General features: G+C 36.9%; 1 protein-coding gene across 1 annotated transcript in view; it reads right to left on the reverse strand.

Annotated features, from left to right (window-relative positions):
• Nucleotides 1-17,549, reverse strand: part of BCKDHB (branched chain keto acid dehydrogenase E1, beta polypeptide) — a 128,289-nt gene that overhangs the window by 75,780 nt on the left and 34,960 nt on the right. The window contains exons 6-7 of the mRNA XM_010565751.1: nucleotides 14,224-14,321; nucleotides 10,803-10,913 (exon numbers count right to left, since the gene is read on the reverse strand). Coding sequence (XP_010564053.1) covers nucleotides 10,803-10,913; nucleotides 14,224-14,321 — 209 coding nt within the window. The remainder of the gene's footprint in view (nucleotides 1-10,802; nucleotides 10,914-14,223; nucleotides 14,322-17,549) is intronic.

A 17,549-nucleotide genomic window follows, 5' to 3' on the forward strand; every position in this document is an offset into this window, starting at 1 on the left:
AACAAGCTGGTGGGGTGTGGCGGGGGGGGGGGGGGGGGGGGGGGGGGAGTATTTCCAGACCTGGTTTTTCCATGTGTTAATCCACTATATAGTCATGTGATAATTAAAGTCCATACACCTCATTCTAGGACATTTTTTATGACGACATGACAGTAATTTTTTTGTTTTCCTACATCCACATGCAAAAGTAAAGCATCCTGACATGGTAAAGTTCTTAGTGTGTGTCAGAACCTTCAAAAGGTACATAAGACAATATAACACAGGATAATACACGAGCAAATGACTGTTTCTATCATAATGAGTCAATTAGGTTACCAAACATTCAGAATTTCATGCATTAATTCAGCTCACCACATTTGGAGGGGGAAATAGTTAAACAGGCTAAAGAATTACAAGAAACTTGGGGGATTTTAGTAGTACTCCACAGTAGCTTAATAGAAAAAGTTACTGTAGAATATACTGAGTTTATTTAGCAGACACCCTTTGACTTTGGTGACCGTTATTGTGTATCAGACTGGAATTGAAAGCAGTCCATAAGTACAGGCTCTTTATCACAAAACAAAGATAGGAGGGAAGGTAAATGGCTTGTCCAGTCACACATTAGTAGTAGTAGAAAAGGTAACAGCATAATGAAAGTGAAGTCTAATAAATATATATGTATCAGGTCAGCATTTAGCCTGTCATCCTACCATGTACAGCTCTAAGAGCTTTGCTAAATACCTTAATGAAAAACAAAGATCTTATAGTAAAAAAAAAAAGTAAAAAAAAAAGTAAAAAAAATTAAAACAACATTTACATTTTGAAATCTCTGCAATAGTTGATGCAGTCTATGTTTGTATCAAAAGCAGTTCAGACTGCCTTCACAAAAAGCTAATCAATACTCACTGTGAAAAGAAAAATACTCACAGTAAGCCAAATACAATGCATTATGCTATTAATAAATGCTTATGCTATTACACAATAATTCAGTAAAAAGCAGATTAAATCTTAACATCAAAAATTTCAACATTATCTTAAAAATTACAAAAGTATTTCAGGAATACTTGTAACAACCTCTACCCCAGGAGAATGTAATAATGCACAAATAGTAAGAATCTATAGCATCTGAATCCTAAAAAAATAGTTTAAAAAAGTAGCTGGCTCAATTAAGTGATAATAGCAGGATAAATACCTACAGATATTTAAAGAAAGACAATACTGTAAAGAAGTAATAATTATCTCTATGGAAGAATGATTCATATATGATTACCATCACAGAAGGTCATCCCAACTTCCATTAGAATTTATTACCACCAGTTGCAATAAAAAAAAAAAACCAACACCACATATTGGAGCTCTGAAATACCTTCTAACTATAGACTACACACCACACATTTATTTGCATAAGTGCCTTTAAATTTGAAGCTTGTAATATGGAATGTGGGCAAAAGGGAAAAGGTTTTATGAGGAATTCATGGACCATATCATCAGTGCTACACTCAATGTTAACAGAAACTACACACAAATGCCTTTTCTCTACTTAATCAAGGTTTTCAATAATTCGACTCTTTCTCAAGTACTACTTACCAATACATATGTGAAAACCAGACACAGGAATTTAAAGACTGAGAACTACTTTTATATTGGGAGGGAGAAAGGAGAAAACAGAACTATATATACACAAATGCCTCAGCTTTGAGGTACTTCCTGAAACAACAAGATGCACAGGAAAAAACAACAAGGCTTCCATTCAAAGTTTTCTTGAAATATAGAAGAGCAAAAGATGTGGACAGTTGGTTTCTAAAATGGTTATATATAAACTTATAACTTTAAAATGACTGCCTGCAAGCATGGTTCCAGTGTTCTGCTTCTGGAAGCCAAGCAACAGTCCACAGCATGCTTTAGCAACCTGAAACTACAAGACCAAAAGACACAAGTTCCTTATGGAAACAGTGACAAAGTTAACTGTCATCATGCAAGCAGTACAACTTTAATCACATTTTATAGGTACGAGATCCATTCAGTAAGAAATCCAAGGAGCAACACGTAAAATGGCAAAAAATCAAGAACAGATAGCCAAGAAACATAAATCTGATCCCAGGATACCTGCACTACAGTTGTACAGTTCAATGCCTGGTGAGTGCAGTTAATGCATAAAAAACCCACATCAGGCTTGCTGATCTTGATTTTCCTTTATTCACAGTCCAATTAGATGAAGTAAACTTAAAGGAATGGGAACAACAAGCTGGTAGACCAATAGGTCTGCTAGGACATGCTGCCTATTAAGTATAGGACACCAAAGTTCTACTACTGACAATTATTCAATCACTTTGATGAGAACAGCTGAGAAAAATGCCACCTGTGAATTAAGAAGAAAGCTCTACTACACACTGTAGAAATGGCTCCCATCGAATAGCCTCGATGGAAAACAGGCACGGAGTTTGCCCTCATCTGCTCCCCAGTGCTGGTCCCCACCGTGGCTGCTTTCTCTTTTGCTCAGATTTGCCCTTTCCAGTGAGAAGGCAGATGTGTTTTCAGCCCGCCGAGCATTTATGCTGACCTCCGTGGGGAGGTCTACAGAACCTTTCCTACAGAAGAGCAAAGCAACACCAAGTGGCCAGCAGAACATACACCCTTTCACTTGTCTGTATTATAGAGTCCTAAAGAAGCAACTTCAGAATTATTATCGTTGGTAACATCAATCCAAAATACTATGTTTCTGCAAAGGCACCACTATTTTTTTGCAAAATTCAGTTATTCAGTCTCACAGTAGCACGCAATCCCTTTATACTGCAGTTTAGTTTACAGTGCTTTTATTACTAAGTCATGAAGGAATTCTCAGCATTTCTTTGCACTACAGTAGCAACAGTTCAGAGGAAGTTAGGATAACTAATTCGGTAATAAATGCAAATCTGCATCATTATGCATGGCAAATACTTGCCTTCTAAATAACACAAAAGCACAAAAATGTGCATTTGCTAATTTTCACTTACAAAAGTGAAAACGGCAGATTGATACTAATTGATTTAAAGTTTAAATAACATGCTCGGCTCAATTCAGCGTGAATAAAAATAATTTGCACAATCCCTTAAGAGTACTTAATCCTGAGCTAGATTTCCCAATTCCAGTAACATATGCATTTCAATATAAAAAACACTACAACCACAGAATTTTACCCTGAATGTGACCAGCGAAGCACTGGGAAGTGTGCCATTGGCTTTTTAATCAATACCACACAAACCAACAGTTCATAGACAGAAAAATCCACACAGCCTAATCTCTCCAAAGCTTACAAGCAAATCTGTTAAGTATAATGAAGGGAAAAAAAAGTTTTGTCTGAAAACTTATTTTCTGAAACAGATAAAAAGTATAACCTACAAAACTGTTTAAAGTAACAAATTTTATGGATATTTCACATACATCTCATGTTTCAGTTTCTTAAGCAGCACCCTTCGTGATAGCTTAGCCTTCCAATAATAACACAGCTGATCAATCAAGTAGTAGGAAAGCGTTACCTGCCTGGATAGGAGCTGACATCTTTGCTGTGGCTGCACTAAATGCAGACATCTGCAAGCACATGCAACAGCTGGGGAGTCAGCAGAGCATGGTCAAGGCAGAGGTTTTGTTACGAGCAGTGTATGTCGAGAAGCACATTAATTTCATGTGTTTGTGTTTACAGTTGAAGGTATAATGGGGAGAAATCACTCCTGACCCCAGCTCCCTCATACATGGATGAAACACACAGACAAAGGATGCTGATGTTAGAATAAGCACAGGGAATGCATCCTCTCCCGCAAAAAAAAGTAATCCACTCCATGGACAGTTAACTCCTCTCTCTTTGAATCATAACCACCGTATCACTCATACTCCAGCCCTAGGGAATAAAGCAAGAGCTTTAGTCAGAAATCAGCGAAGACTGTCAAAGTAAACAAGTGCCTTACCAAATTTTTCACTGGCCCATGAAATGACATCATGCTTTGAGAACGTACATATAGACAAGAGGCTCGGTAATCTAAAGACAGCATTTGCTGTTACATTTCCTAAGGAAGCAGCAAAGGCAGCACATACTCTTTAGACAAGCTTGTGTCACTTTTCCAACATGTAACACCACAACTTTTTATGCTGATCTATTCAGCTACATATTGGGAGTCAAGGTTGAGTTGCTTTCAATCCTGTAGCACAAAGAACTGCATGGTGTCTCATTCAGAAGCACTATACCAGAGCTCTATGCACATAAAAGCTATACAATCTATTCCATTTTTCTTGCGAAAGTTGCATAAAATAACTGCATATAAACACCCAGATATCTCACAGTACATCACATCACACTGCAGTGTTATGCAGAGAGAGCAGAAAGCAACCTGACATGGGCACGAAAGCAGATCAAAGACAGCAGGTTAGGACACTCATTGCATCAGGTCTGCAGCAGATCCAGGCTTCTCAAGTAAGGCATGATGAAAGGCTTACTTAAGAACCTAAACACACAGTTCATACGTACAGCTCTTTAGGATTCACTGCCTAAGCAACCACAACAAATTATACCCTTCAGAGACCAAAGTGTGCTTTGAGCACGCTGATAATTTGCTAACATTGAACTGACAGCAAAGTATCATGGCCCTGGCGACAAAAGCGTATGAGCTACTCAGCTCTTCAGTCAGAGATGGTGGTAAGGGCACACGTTCAAGAGGAGCAAGACCTGGATTCACTGCCTTGACAGCACATGGGTTCTCCAATCCAATCTTCCATCTCCCTGGGGTGTGACCTTGTCATCAAAATATAGGATAAACTGGGAGATCAGCCTGCTCATATTTCATTGCTGTGATTACCCTAAAATCACACAGAATAAACTCCAGACAACAGTAAGAGAGAAAACAAACGGGAATGTGATCATTCCTGTAGGAAGGGCACTCTCCAAAAGGAAAAGGTCCTGGGTTCCTATCTTCATCTTCAGAATGCTGCATTTTATTAAAAGGCTCTACAGCACAAGAGGCATCAAATTCTGGCAGATTTAACTGGTGACACTTTCAACGTGATCTGAATCTTTTGAGAAGAACAGTCCAAGTTTCAGTGATCATGACATACACAAGCACACTAGCTCAAACCCAAGCATATAACCAGAAAGTTATATATTAAAAACAGTCCTTGCCATCATCAAAAGAAAACAAAAAGTCAAGTTTTTTTTAAAAAGTTTCTCTGGTACAAACACTTCATAAAATTCAGAAAAATAATCACTTCAGAAGGCAGTTTTCTAAGCACATGAAAACTCAAATATAAAGCTCAGAAGAGACATCACATTAAGCTTTCACAGCATTTAGCCTATCAAGCAATACATGCACAGAAGCCACAATTTCAACAGTTTGAAATATGTTCAAAATTACAAATTCTGACCGAATATAGACAACTAAGGAATACAAATAATAAAATACAGGTCTAAACTAACTTAAGTGACTTGAAATATTTCCTGTATGTCTTTTTAAGCTGTCAGCCTATAAAATCAATGCTTTCTCTTGATCCAGAGCAGGAATGCTATTTTTTTAAGAATGCTAGAGAATCTTGAAACAGGCTAGATCAATTTTCAGGGGCAAGGGACTGTATCTATTGCCTTTAAGTAGGGAAGGACATCTTTCTTTCACAAGAAGCTTTCCCAAGTTAAATAGCAATGAAGCCTTATGTATATATATTTTATATATATAAATATACACACAGAGAGATTCTTTGCTTTTATTCTAGCAAAGAGATGTCAGATTTTTATTTTTTTATTTTTTTAAACAGGCCAACTACTTATGTCCTTTCTGTCAGGAATAGGTGGCATCTCTCAGCTATACAATGATGGTGCAATTTATCTCACCTGACTTTACATTACACTCAATTAGGGTTCCCTTAATTTTTTTTAAAAAAAAAAAAAAACCAACACCACACACCAAAAAAACAAACCAAAAACTCTTAAACCAAGAGATTTGCAGAGGCCAATTATCTCATCCCAAAACAGGCTGCTGAAATAGCTGGGATGAATGACCCTCAGGAGATATCCTTTCTCTAGAATAGCTATACGAGCTACTGTAACTAGCTCAAATTTAAATACTCATTCTTACACATTTGAAGATTGACAAAAGAAAAATCTAGCCCCTGTTTGCATGTTTACCCATCCCAGGAATTGTACTGAAGAAAAGATTTCAATTACTGCTGGGATCCACTCAAATCCCATGGCAGTCTGCTCCAGGCAGGTGCACCCTCATCTCCTTCTCAGGCAGATGACAAATGCTAACCTATTTCAAAACTGAACACAATCTCAAAATCTTACAAATGCAAAGAAAATATCAGTAAAATTAGGCAGCAATTTTAATTTATGTTCACTATATTTATGTGTATTTATGTTTCACTCAGAGCTATATATTCATAAACATGCTCATAGGAGCAATGCAAAGTCAAAGCAGCTGCTTAACTTGGCTAAAAAGAGGCCTCTGGTGGCAGTTGTGAAGTATAACTTCTCATAGTTTTATGAAATATGTATTTTTATGACCTAATTTCCTATATAGAAACAGCTACAGAAAGCAGAGTAAGCAGTTAGGTTTGTAGTGAAAATTTTGACATATTACTGCTCATCTCCAAAGCACTACCCATTTCAGCCCATCCTTCTTCATGCCTACGCCACAATTGTCAAAATAGTCTTAAAGTTGCATATATTTCCAGTTAAGTAAAGCATCTCATTTTTAAATAGCTGCATTGAAAACTTCAGTGTTAAAAGTTATTTTATTTCTAAAGATAGCAACAATTAAGTTAAGGTTATGAGCCCTGCTCATTCCCCAATACCAACCATGAAGCTCCTTGATTTTATTTAAAAATTACAGAGACTGATAAGGAAAATTCACAGAAATATTTCTATATAAAAATACAGCATTTCTTGGGGAAGCATAAGAATAAAATAAGCCTGCGGAGTAAGACATATTAGACTGGCAAATGCATACAACTTCTGTAAAATTTGATTCCTTTATTAAAGCTTCACGACACTGACCCATATGGAACATAGGGAACCCAAACATTAGGCACACGATTAGGAACAATCACACAGCCTACAAGAAGCTAGATAAGGCTCTCTGCCTTCTAGAAAGAGCCAGCAGACAGGAGAATCATAATAACGCGGGGAATCGTAACAGGTATGTTAAGGTTGGTATGAAAGACATGGGAACAGAGATGTGCATGTGCAAGGACCGAAAGCAACAGCAGGCCGAGGACTAAAATAACTGCCTGTACTGATCACAACGGACACCATTCCCAGCAGTAAAACTGAGGGTTGTGTTTTTACATCAAAACCCAAAGTCCTGCTCTCCAGTAAGATCACAGCACAGACTCCCATCAGCAGAGGACCATGCATCCCAGCACCAGCAGAACGGCAATAAGGACGCAGCGTTATCACATGCACCATCCTTTTCCTTTGCATCCAACAGGACAAGGAGATGACAGACATATTTCAAACACATATGTAAGACAAGGAAAACCATAAAAACTTGGCCTGAGATTTATGGAAAGTGACATAAGTAATAGTCTGAGGCAAAGGGCAGCTTGTAACAGCTGAGGATTTGCTTATTGGTTAGACTGGAGTAAAAGCAATCCCGTTATCATTTAAGAGCCTGTGAAGAGGACTTAAGCAGACCAAGGGACAGCCAAGGACTTTCTCTGGCATGGCCAACTTTTCTGCCGCTCTCTGGGTCATGACACTGGCATTTCAGGAAGAGAATAACAAGTTCCACCACTAGAACCGACAATGTAAGCTGCTGTCATCTGCAACAGCTGCACCAAGCAGTTCCTCTTGGGATGAAGCTACAGCAAGCAGTTACAACTACAGCTTCCATCCTTCTATTTATGTTGGCAATTACTTTAAAAGCTGTCCAGGACGCCAATTAAGTTTAAAAGTTTCAGTGTTGCATAGAACCAAATACAAACACTAATTATTTTCAGCTGAGCAAAACAGACAAGATCTACATAAGATAATTTAACATTTCTCCCATCAGACTGGCCAGCCTGCAGCCATACTAACATAAGAGCAATGCTAAAAACATTTACGATTTGGTATTTATTATAATAAATAGCTGAACTGCCTAACCAATGTGCAGTATATTTGTCCTGAAATAACTCTCTTAATTCTTAATAGTAAACTCATTAACAGATTTAAAGCAACACGTCTATCTGTTCCATCCCTTTATTTATGGCACAGTTACTTTAAAAAATGTTCAGAATGGAACATAAGCTGAATATCTCCACAGAGTATCTATTTTTAAAGTACACATTTGCAAAACATTGTACAGCTAAACCTCTGCACTTTCTGTGCAGAGCTGCATTTTTTCCTGACAGTGTTTCGGTGCACGTCCAGTCCAATGAAACAGACTTAACTGCTATTTCAAAGACCTGCTTTGTTTTCATAGAATGACAGCTCAAATCTTTAAAGAAGAAAAATTTAGCGAAAAAAATGGAATAATTTTACTTGTCCAGAAGGGATTATAACGCATTTATTACTGCCAAAGTTTCTCTTCATATTGATGACAACAACTCAACACATTTCTTTTTTTACAGATAGAAAGTACATCCAAGTAACATGAAATACACTGCAAACAAGCACTGAAAACACTTTAATTGAGAAGATCGAATTTATATGAAGCAACACATAGCTATGCGTGTAAGTACACAACATGTTACACATCCACAACCGGACAACAGGACACTGCCAACAGCAGGCGCCCAACATGGATCTTACCTCCCATAACCTGCTCCATCCAGTCCCACTGGCAGACCCTCAGACAAACGTAACAGTGAAATTCATACTGTGGAGAAATACAAGCTTTGCCATAGAGTAGCAAACCAATGGCTCATCTTTCCCTTCATCACACTTATTCTGCTTATACTTCACCTGACCAAGTGCGAGCCCCTTACTGAGCGACTACAGAATGACAAAACACTTGTCTACACAATTAAGATACTCCAAATACAGAGAGAGAGTCAGGTAAGGAGGTGTGCCTGATCTGCCCTACTTAAACATCTGTACAATCTGACTTAGCTGTAGATATGATACCATATTGCCTTAAATTAGAAACTGTAGGCAGAGAAGGTACTTGATGGAATCACACACCTTTTTCAAGCCCACGGCTCTTCTCATCCCTACGGTTATCTGAACTCAGTACACTACAGTTACTAGGCCTGAGTTAACTAAGCTGCAGACATCTCTCAAGTTTCAGAGTGATTTGATCAACAGCATAAAATGAGCTAGTGTACAGAGATTGAAATAGGACCCATTGAGTTGTTAGCGATGGTCCTGCAGGACTGTGGATTTGCCAGATTAAGGAAACTCGCAGAACAAGCAGCAAGCATTCTGCTAAGCCACACAATTTGTCCAAGCTTAAATCAAGGGAGCCATTACTGTAAAGTGAGGGGTAAACCTTTGGACGTGCTCTAATTGTTAATGCTGTAAATAAACCAAAGACAAAAGCACCTGCAGAACCTTTCAGAGCATTGCAGTTCAAAAGCACAGTTGGACAGCAATCAGGTGGAAGCTCTTCTCTCATAGTTCTCAAGTAGCTTAACAAAAAATGGTTTCAGGGAAGAGACTTCAGACTAATTTTCATGAGATAGTTACGGAAAAGACCTGTCTAAGAGTGCTCCCAAAACACCAATAATAACATTTATTTTGCAGAATCTACATTTATTCATGTATTTATCACGTGAAAAGTACCTCAAACAGCTAAGTCAAAAAAAGGGGGGGGGAATATTACAGGCACTGTAAATAATGCACACAAAAAATTGCTAATTCAGGACAACAGGAAAAAAAGTTAGATGATAATTGGGAGGGAGGAAATCAAGTTTTCCAGATAAAAAGTTTCGCTTTCATGATCTCCAGTTTGTTTGGGTTTTCTTGGGGGTTTTTTTGTTGGGGTTTTTTTTTTTTTTTTTTATTTCCCAAATGGTACTTTTAGAAAGTGTACCTTGGGATTCTTTCTTACATTTACAAAGACTTTTGGAAAATACTGCCCCTTCTATTTCCTTTAAGGTCTTTCCTCCCAATAGCTGTTAGCTGCTAAAGAGAAAGCAGTACAGGGGTGTGGCACAGGGGAAGTAAGCAGACCACGGTACATGTAAGTACAATAACCACTTCCCATGGTTTCTCAGTATATGGAAATTCTAATGGCAGCTTCAGCTGCCCAGTGCTTTGAAAAAAATTCTTTGCAAAACCAAAGACCCCCATAAAGCAGACAAGGACTTCACAGTACCCATGAATTTCAAACCAGATAGTCTCAGAATAGTAAATACTGCCTTTTCTCCCCAGCCCAAGAATTCATATACCTTAAATGAAAACATTTATTTCTAGAAATATGGATAAACAAAACTAGGGCACATTACTGCAGACCCAAAACTAGATAAAGGTCTTGGTGTATAACAGCAGGGAAAAGAGATTTCACCTGATCTTTTCAGATCCAAAACCAGGAAAGATGACATAAAGAGCCAGAAATCATGGAAAAGCAGCTTTCAAGCACAAATATGATTAAATCCTGCCCTCTGCTTCAATGCAAAGAACCTGTATTCTAAGATTATTTTGAACCCTGGAATGTAATTCTTGTTCAATGCTAAAGCAAATGTTTGGTTCATGTAACGTACGTTTACTCTTCATATATATGATACAGAACAAAAAATACCGAATATACACAATACAGAGAAAAAATGTAGGCCTTTAAAAAAAAACTTAAAGAACAGACATCATTATTTGCATTTAAATTGTTGTTATTAGTGAGGTTTTTTGGTTTGTTGTGCTTTTAAATTAATTTACATCATTTCCTTACCTTACAAACAGTCTCTGTATCCCAGGGTAAGATAGTCCTCAGATCAATAACTTCACAGGACACACCAAGCTTTTCTTGAGCCATTGCTGCCACCTCTTTGATCACATGTACCTGAAAAGGCAATGTATTATGACCAAGTAAACATTTAGTTTCTGTTTAAGATGTTCTAAATTACACATACTGAATACAAGCAGTGATTTAACATATTACCTGCATGTTTAGCAGAAACCTTTTTATTCAGTAATATAATAAGCATTTATTACTCAGTTCATTCTTATTTACTATTTATGTTATTCCTAGTATTTTAGCACCATTTCAAAAACTAACTTCAATGCAGAACTGTTGCTTTCTAGAAAAGTATCTTTCAGTGAACAGTATCAGGCCTCACCATTTTATATTTTTAGTCAGTTTGGGGTTTAGGATAAGGGTTTTTTAGGACTGTAACTAAGCTAAGACCCAAATATATCAGAGTAATGTATTTTGATGTAGCAGTCACATGAAAACCTGCAAGAAGCATTATGTACATTCAAAAATAGTCCTAGTAACTACACTTACTACAATTTACTGAAAGTGCAGTAGATTACCAAGTGATCATCTCCAAAGCATTATCTTATGAACAGTTAAGAGAGAGTAAGTACCGTGTAAAAAATTACCTGTAAACATCCAGTCCTGACCCCTACAATCAAAGCATATTGGCAATAATATGACAATATGACCATTCACTGGTCTTCCAACACAGTTTAATACCAACAGTACAAATGTTGCATTATCTGATTGTTATAATTAACATTTTACTAAAACAAAAATGTACTCCCCTCTTGCTAAAGAGGCTTGTACTAAATTAGAATACATTAGAATACTATCCACCAGTCAAGGAATATATTTAGCAGCACATGTAAGTGTGTCAAAGTAGATGCAAAACAATCCACATCTATTGGCATCCTTTTGATAAGCTATGTTATGATATGAACAGAAAAAAGCAATACTACATACATTCAAAACTGTATCTTGACATTATGGTATACAACACTTAAGCAAAACGTATCGTAAGCCTTGGTTTCCCTAAAACAAACATTAGCAAGCAAACGCTCCAACACAGAAAATAACTGTTATAGCAACAACTCAGATTATCCTCCACAAGTATCTCAGCAAAAAGTATTTGCTTGTGAGATATGAAGGTAAAAAGAATTTCTTGATATGACATTGTCAATAAATTCTGATGTTTTCCTTATTGTTAGAACATTTCATAATACAGGTTTGGACAGAGGCAGATGACCTCCATTGAGCAACCTCTAAGCATAGGTAAGGGGTTGGAGGCCAAGGACCATCTCCAATAAGCAATTTAGATGAGGTCATCTTGGTCTGGAAGGCAACAGAATTTAATATGGACACGGTCAGGCAGTGTCAGTTGCCTGATGGTCAGACAGCAGCATTGAATTCTCCATAGAGCAAAAATCTATGCTGAAACAAGAATTTAAACATGCATCTACATAATGCAGATATGAATAGCTAAACAACAAAAGCCTATTTTAAAAGGTTAATCAATAGAAGTGTGGTAATAATAAAAAGAATATATAGATTGCAGTACTTTTGTTTAAACTTTTAATACATCTGTTGCTGTAATAAGAAGGTTTGAGAATTTTCCACATGACACACGGGATGGATGTTTTTGCCATTTCTCTGATGTATAAGTGAGAATGTTTACCTAGTTCACAGGGGATAAGGATTAGTTAATAACCATAAAACACTGAGCACAACTGGAGAGGAACTAAAAGCCTTTACCGTCCCTCATTAGTACCACCCAAGAAAGCAAGCATCAGGCAACCCCACCAGAGCAGCAGCTGCCAAGCAACTACCTGACATCCAAAATCATACGAGAAGTAACCCATGAGTACGTGCAATCACACTGCCTATTGACAATAAACTCTGGATTGGTTGCACATTTAGCAATCAAGTTCCAAGTTTTTGTACGCAGCCTGCAAACACCCTCAGCACAAACTCACGGAACATATTTGATCTGCAGAAGCCTGAGACATCCAGAGCACGCTGCATTTAGTGTGTATGCGCTAAATATGTGTCCCCACGCTGTATTATACAGCCACACCCGTGATTTGGTCAGCTCCTAAATTTGGATTAGGGCTGCACATCTGTCCTATTACTTTTCACATCAAAAGAACCTCCTGTCTTAACACTTGGCCTACATTTTCCAAGCTCCAAAGCACATAGTTTTTTTGAAGGATGTCACTCCAAGTCCTCTCTGCACTACTGCCTACTGGATGAACTCAGGATATTATTAAGTCTCCACAGGCAGCTTTTAAACCATTACTTTATCAATTCAATTTCTGGGAATATGATGAACACTAAGATTTCATCCAAACGGAACAAAAATTTGCACTTTCAAAAGGGAACAGGCAGAACTATAGAAACTTTTCTACTGGAGAAACAAGTACAAGTAAAAATATTGAAGGAGTCCATAATTTAATACCATGCAAAGTATCAGCAACTAGTAGGGATAAACATAAATATAAAGGAAATCAAGTAGTCCGAGGACAAGGAAAATATCACAGAAAAGCACTGAAGATTACAGATTTCAAACAAAAAGAAAAAAAAACCACACCAAAAAAACCCACAATCCAAAAGGCACAAGCCCAAAGATCAATTCGTTACTCTTGTGATGAAAGTTAATAACACTCCATCCTCTAAAAACTTCTCAGATATAATTAGGCCAGGAAAATAGTAATCTTCTTAATCATAGGTTAAAGGCAATAAAAAGATTTTTCTGCTAATTCCAAACTAGACTTACATTTCTTTTCTATAATTCTTGAAAATGAACTTTTTTTTTTTTTACCACATTTTTCAATATTTGCACATCTTGATGGGGAGGGTGGGAGGGTGGGAGGGTAGGGGTGTTCCAATCATATTCTTGGACAGCTCTGAAATATAACTGTTGGAATCAAAACTATATTGATCCCTATTTGTATTAAATATTCAGTAGATTTTAACACTCTGTATAAAGGAAACCCCAGACTGCACTTTTTAAAATAATGCAAAATCTATACTTTTTCAGCATACTACTACTAATTTGAACTGTCTTTTCCCATTGCCTTCCTCAGAATCACATCTCACTGCCCCATTCTTAAATATATCACTTTCATAATCACAGATAAATCATTAACCTCCTGCACAGGTACCTCTTCCACATTTCCAGAGTCAGCTTCAACCGAAAATGAGTAAAATCTTACACAACAAAAAGCAGGTTTCGTATAAACACTGGCAATCATTTATTCAAGCACATAGCAATGGAAGATGCACGCAGTTTACTGTCCGGCACTTAAGCCTGAATGTAACACTATTCAAACATCATGTAACCCTTAGCTTTGGCTTTGCTGGATGACAAATAGCTTGTCACAGCCTTACTGACCTGAGTGCCCCACGCAACCAGTGTCACATCACTGCCTGTCTGCAGCACCTCAGCTTGAGACAGTGGAATGTTGTAGGGCTCCACAGGGACTTGTTCCACTGAATAAATAAAAACAAAGGGAAAAATAAGCATTAGATTCCTTTATTATTCAATATTATCACATAAATATATACACTAAAAGTGTTCTTCAATTTTAATGCCATTTAAAACAATAGACCAAAATCACATTAAGTATTAACCTTTATTTCAAAGGCTTAGCTGTAATTAAAAGTATTTGTAATTATACTGTTACAAACACATTCAGTGTAGTGTTTAATTTATGTTATATACCACAGCGATAAGATACACATATACACAACAATGATAGTAATAAGTCCTGGTGTACCCCAAGTCAAAATATCAGCATCAGATTTGGAGATGGACACTGCTACAACTGATAAAAAAAATCTCAAGTAAAAGCTGCAGTTAATTCTAATAAGCATCAAGAGGGCCTTGAAATTATACTTTAATACTCAGGTGAGAAGGAAAAGCTGTGCCAGCACCCTCCTGATATCTGCCAAGAATGATGCTCCACAATTTTATGTCTAAATAGTGGGAAAAAGTTTTCAGAACCTACACAAAAAGTGCCAACAAGAACTTGTTATTATAGCAGTTTTAAATTACTCTAAAAGTTTTTGCTTTGAAAAAATTGTTATCTAGTCACAAAAATACATCACAATTAGAGGAAGTAGACAAAAATTAAACATCTTTTCCTCTCGAAAACTTTGGAGGTGGTTTCACTCAACTCAAGACCCATTTACTAGTTTTCAGGTGGAAACACGTTAGGTCAATCATGCTAGTTTTGAATCAGTGCTCCAACACACTATACCTTGACTGGTTTAATGATTAGAACTGTGATAGAAGAAATCCATATCATATTTTAAAAGAAATATTGTTCTGATCTAAAGGCGTACTTGTCTATGCACCAGCAAGTCAAACAGTACTTCTTAAAATAAATCCCAGTGATTGGGGAGGGGGGGGAATTTTACTCAACTCTAAATACACAAAAACAATTTGTAAAGAAGGCACTCTACTTTTTTTGTTAATATATTTCATAGTTCATAAAATAGTTACTGAGTTCCTGCTGAACAAAATTGCTTCTTTAAGTTATGATAAAGAATCCTACTGAGTGATACCAGCACAACAAATTAAGTGGTTTGTATTTTTCCTTCATTGGTTTGGCAGATCCAATACAAGTAGAATGACCTAGGTTTTTTCCTGGCTTACAAGTTATGTATAAACATAACTTTTCAATAAATCAAATGGTGAATATTGTTTTAAAATCACAGCAGTTTATTCTTCTTTTTTTTTTTTTTTCGCAGTAACAATATACAAGTGCTACAAATTTCACAGAATCACAGAATGGCTGAGGTAGGAAGCAACCTCTGGAGATCACCTAGTCCAAGCAACCTGCTCAGAGCAAGGTCACCTCGAACTGATTGTTCAGGACCATGTCCAGTCACATTTTGAGTGTTTCCATGGTCAGAGACTCCACAACCTCTCTGGGCAACCTGTTCCTGTGTTTGACCACCCTCACAGTAAAAAAAGCTTTTGCCTATGCTTACATTAGAGACATCTCACTTCACCTGAATGGGCACAGAGGAGACATACATATTAACTAAATCATTCTCCCTAAAAACAGAACAGGTATTTTTTTTTCTAGCACAATTCAAGAACACACATGCATTCAATCAAGGAAAAAAGAAAAAAATTTAAATACAAGGTGCTTTTAAACAGCACAAAATCAGATCTCTTTGCAAACTATTATTTTTAATGTATTAAAATATCAGTGTCTTCCTGTAATAATTTATTTGAATAACAGGCACCTAAAGGAATATAGGGTGGGGATATAAAGAGGGCAAAGGCACATCCAGCCCTCGCTCACTGCACATTACTGGTTGACAGTAAAGCAGACCAGGCTTCTGTGGATATTGCACATTGTAAAACCCTCAGGCTAAAGAAAGTAGAGGTCCTGAAAGATAACAAAACCCATAACTATACTAATTGGCATCACTTTTCATGGGATTGTCATGTACGTGACACCTGGAGAACAAAAACCTTATAATGATGCCACCAGACCTTTGAGTGGAAACCCAGGCAGCTGACGTGAATGAAAAGGTTTTGAAATGACAGTGGGATGCACCAGAGGAAGAACTGGAAGGTGTACATGATACAAAAAGAGCTCCTTCTTAGTGTAATGGTTTTATCCACTTAAGGAAATTAAATATACAGTTACACAAATTAACCAATTTCTTCTGCAACAAGATGTCCATTGGATGAGCTCATCTAAAATTCCTGCCACTTTTAAATGCAAAATCCAACTTGTCAAAAATTTATAGGGAAGTCCAGATTTGGCAGGATTTTATTCAAATGCCTTTGCAAAAACTCCTGCCTCCACTAAAAATGATGACAAGTAGCATATGAAATTATTCTATGCATATTCTTCCATAATAATTAACCAAACCAGGATAACAATGTTTATACAAAGCAGCCCATTCATCTATTACTAAAGATATAAATAAAATATTTTAAATCAAATATTTCAAATACAGATTTCAAATAAAGCAATTAACAAAGGTTGTAATAATCAGAGGAAAAGGGCCATTGCAAGTCAATTTTAAGAGGCTGCACCATCTGTTGCTTTTTCTAAAGAGCAATCTGAACAGCAGAAAGAAAACACGTTTTCTCATCTTACCTGTCTTGTCTCTATAACAACCACTGATGCAAGTCGTATTTATTTCTACACCACCAATGTCATATATAGTACAATTAAATGAAACTGAAAAGGTCAAAAAACATCAGAGTAGGTTCTCCACAAGATGTCTAAACCTGGTAATGTCAAGGTGACTCATCTTCTCCTTTGATTCATAATCATTATGTGCTCTTGACGCTGCACAGGCTGTTAACTATTTTTTATAAATCAAAGCCTCCTTTTTCTTTTTAATTCAGATATTTTCTTAGTATCTCTGACATTTAGGGGGACATCACCACAGCACATTTAGTAACACTATAATCTCATAAATTAATCAGCAACAGAATTCTCTCTATATATGTGTACTTGCATATTTAACTCTGGACATTTACCCAGAAAGGCTTATATTTCTTTGCTCCTTTCTAATTTTATACAAGGCAAATTAACATACATAAAACTTCTGATGACCACTGTAAGACTATGTGGAAGAAGGGAGCACCTGCTCCCTTAAGGGTGTCTGGACAAGGATCTTTTCAATGGAAAACGGGATAATAGGAAGAGGGAGAAGCCATAAGGAAGAACACACAGGGACACA

Source organism: Haliaeetus leucocephalus, unplaced genomic scaffold (genome assembly GCF_000737465.1).
Source record: "Haliaeetus leucocephalus isolate CR32 unplaced genomic scaffold, Haliaeetus_leucocephalus-4.0 Scaffold195, whole genome shotgun sequence".
NCBI classification, from domain to species: domain Eukaryota; kingdom Metazoa; phylum Chordata; class Aves; order Accipitriformes; family Accipitridae; genus Haliaeetus; species Haliaeetus leucocephalus.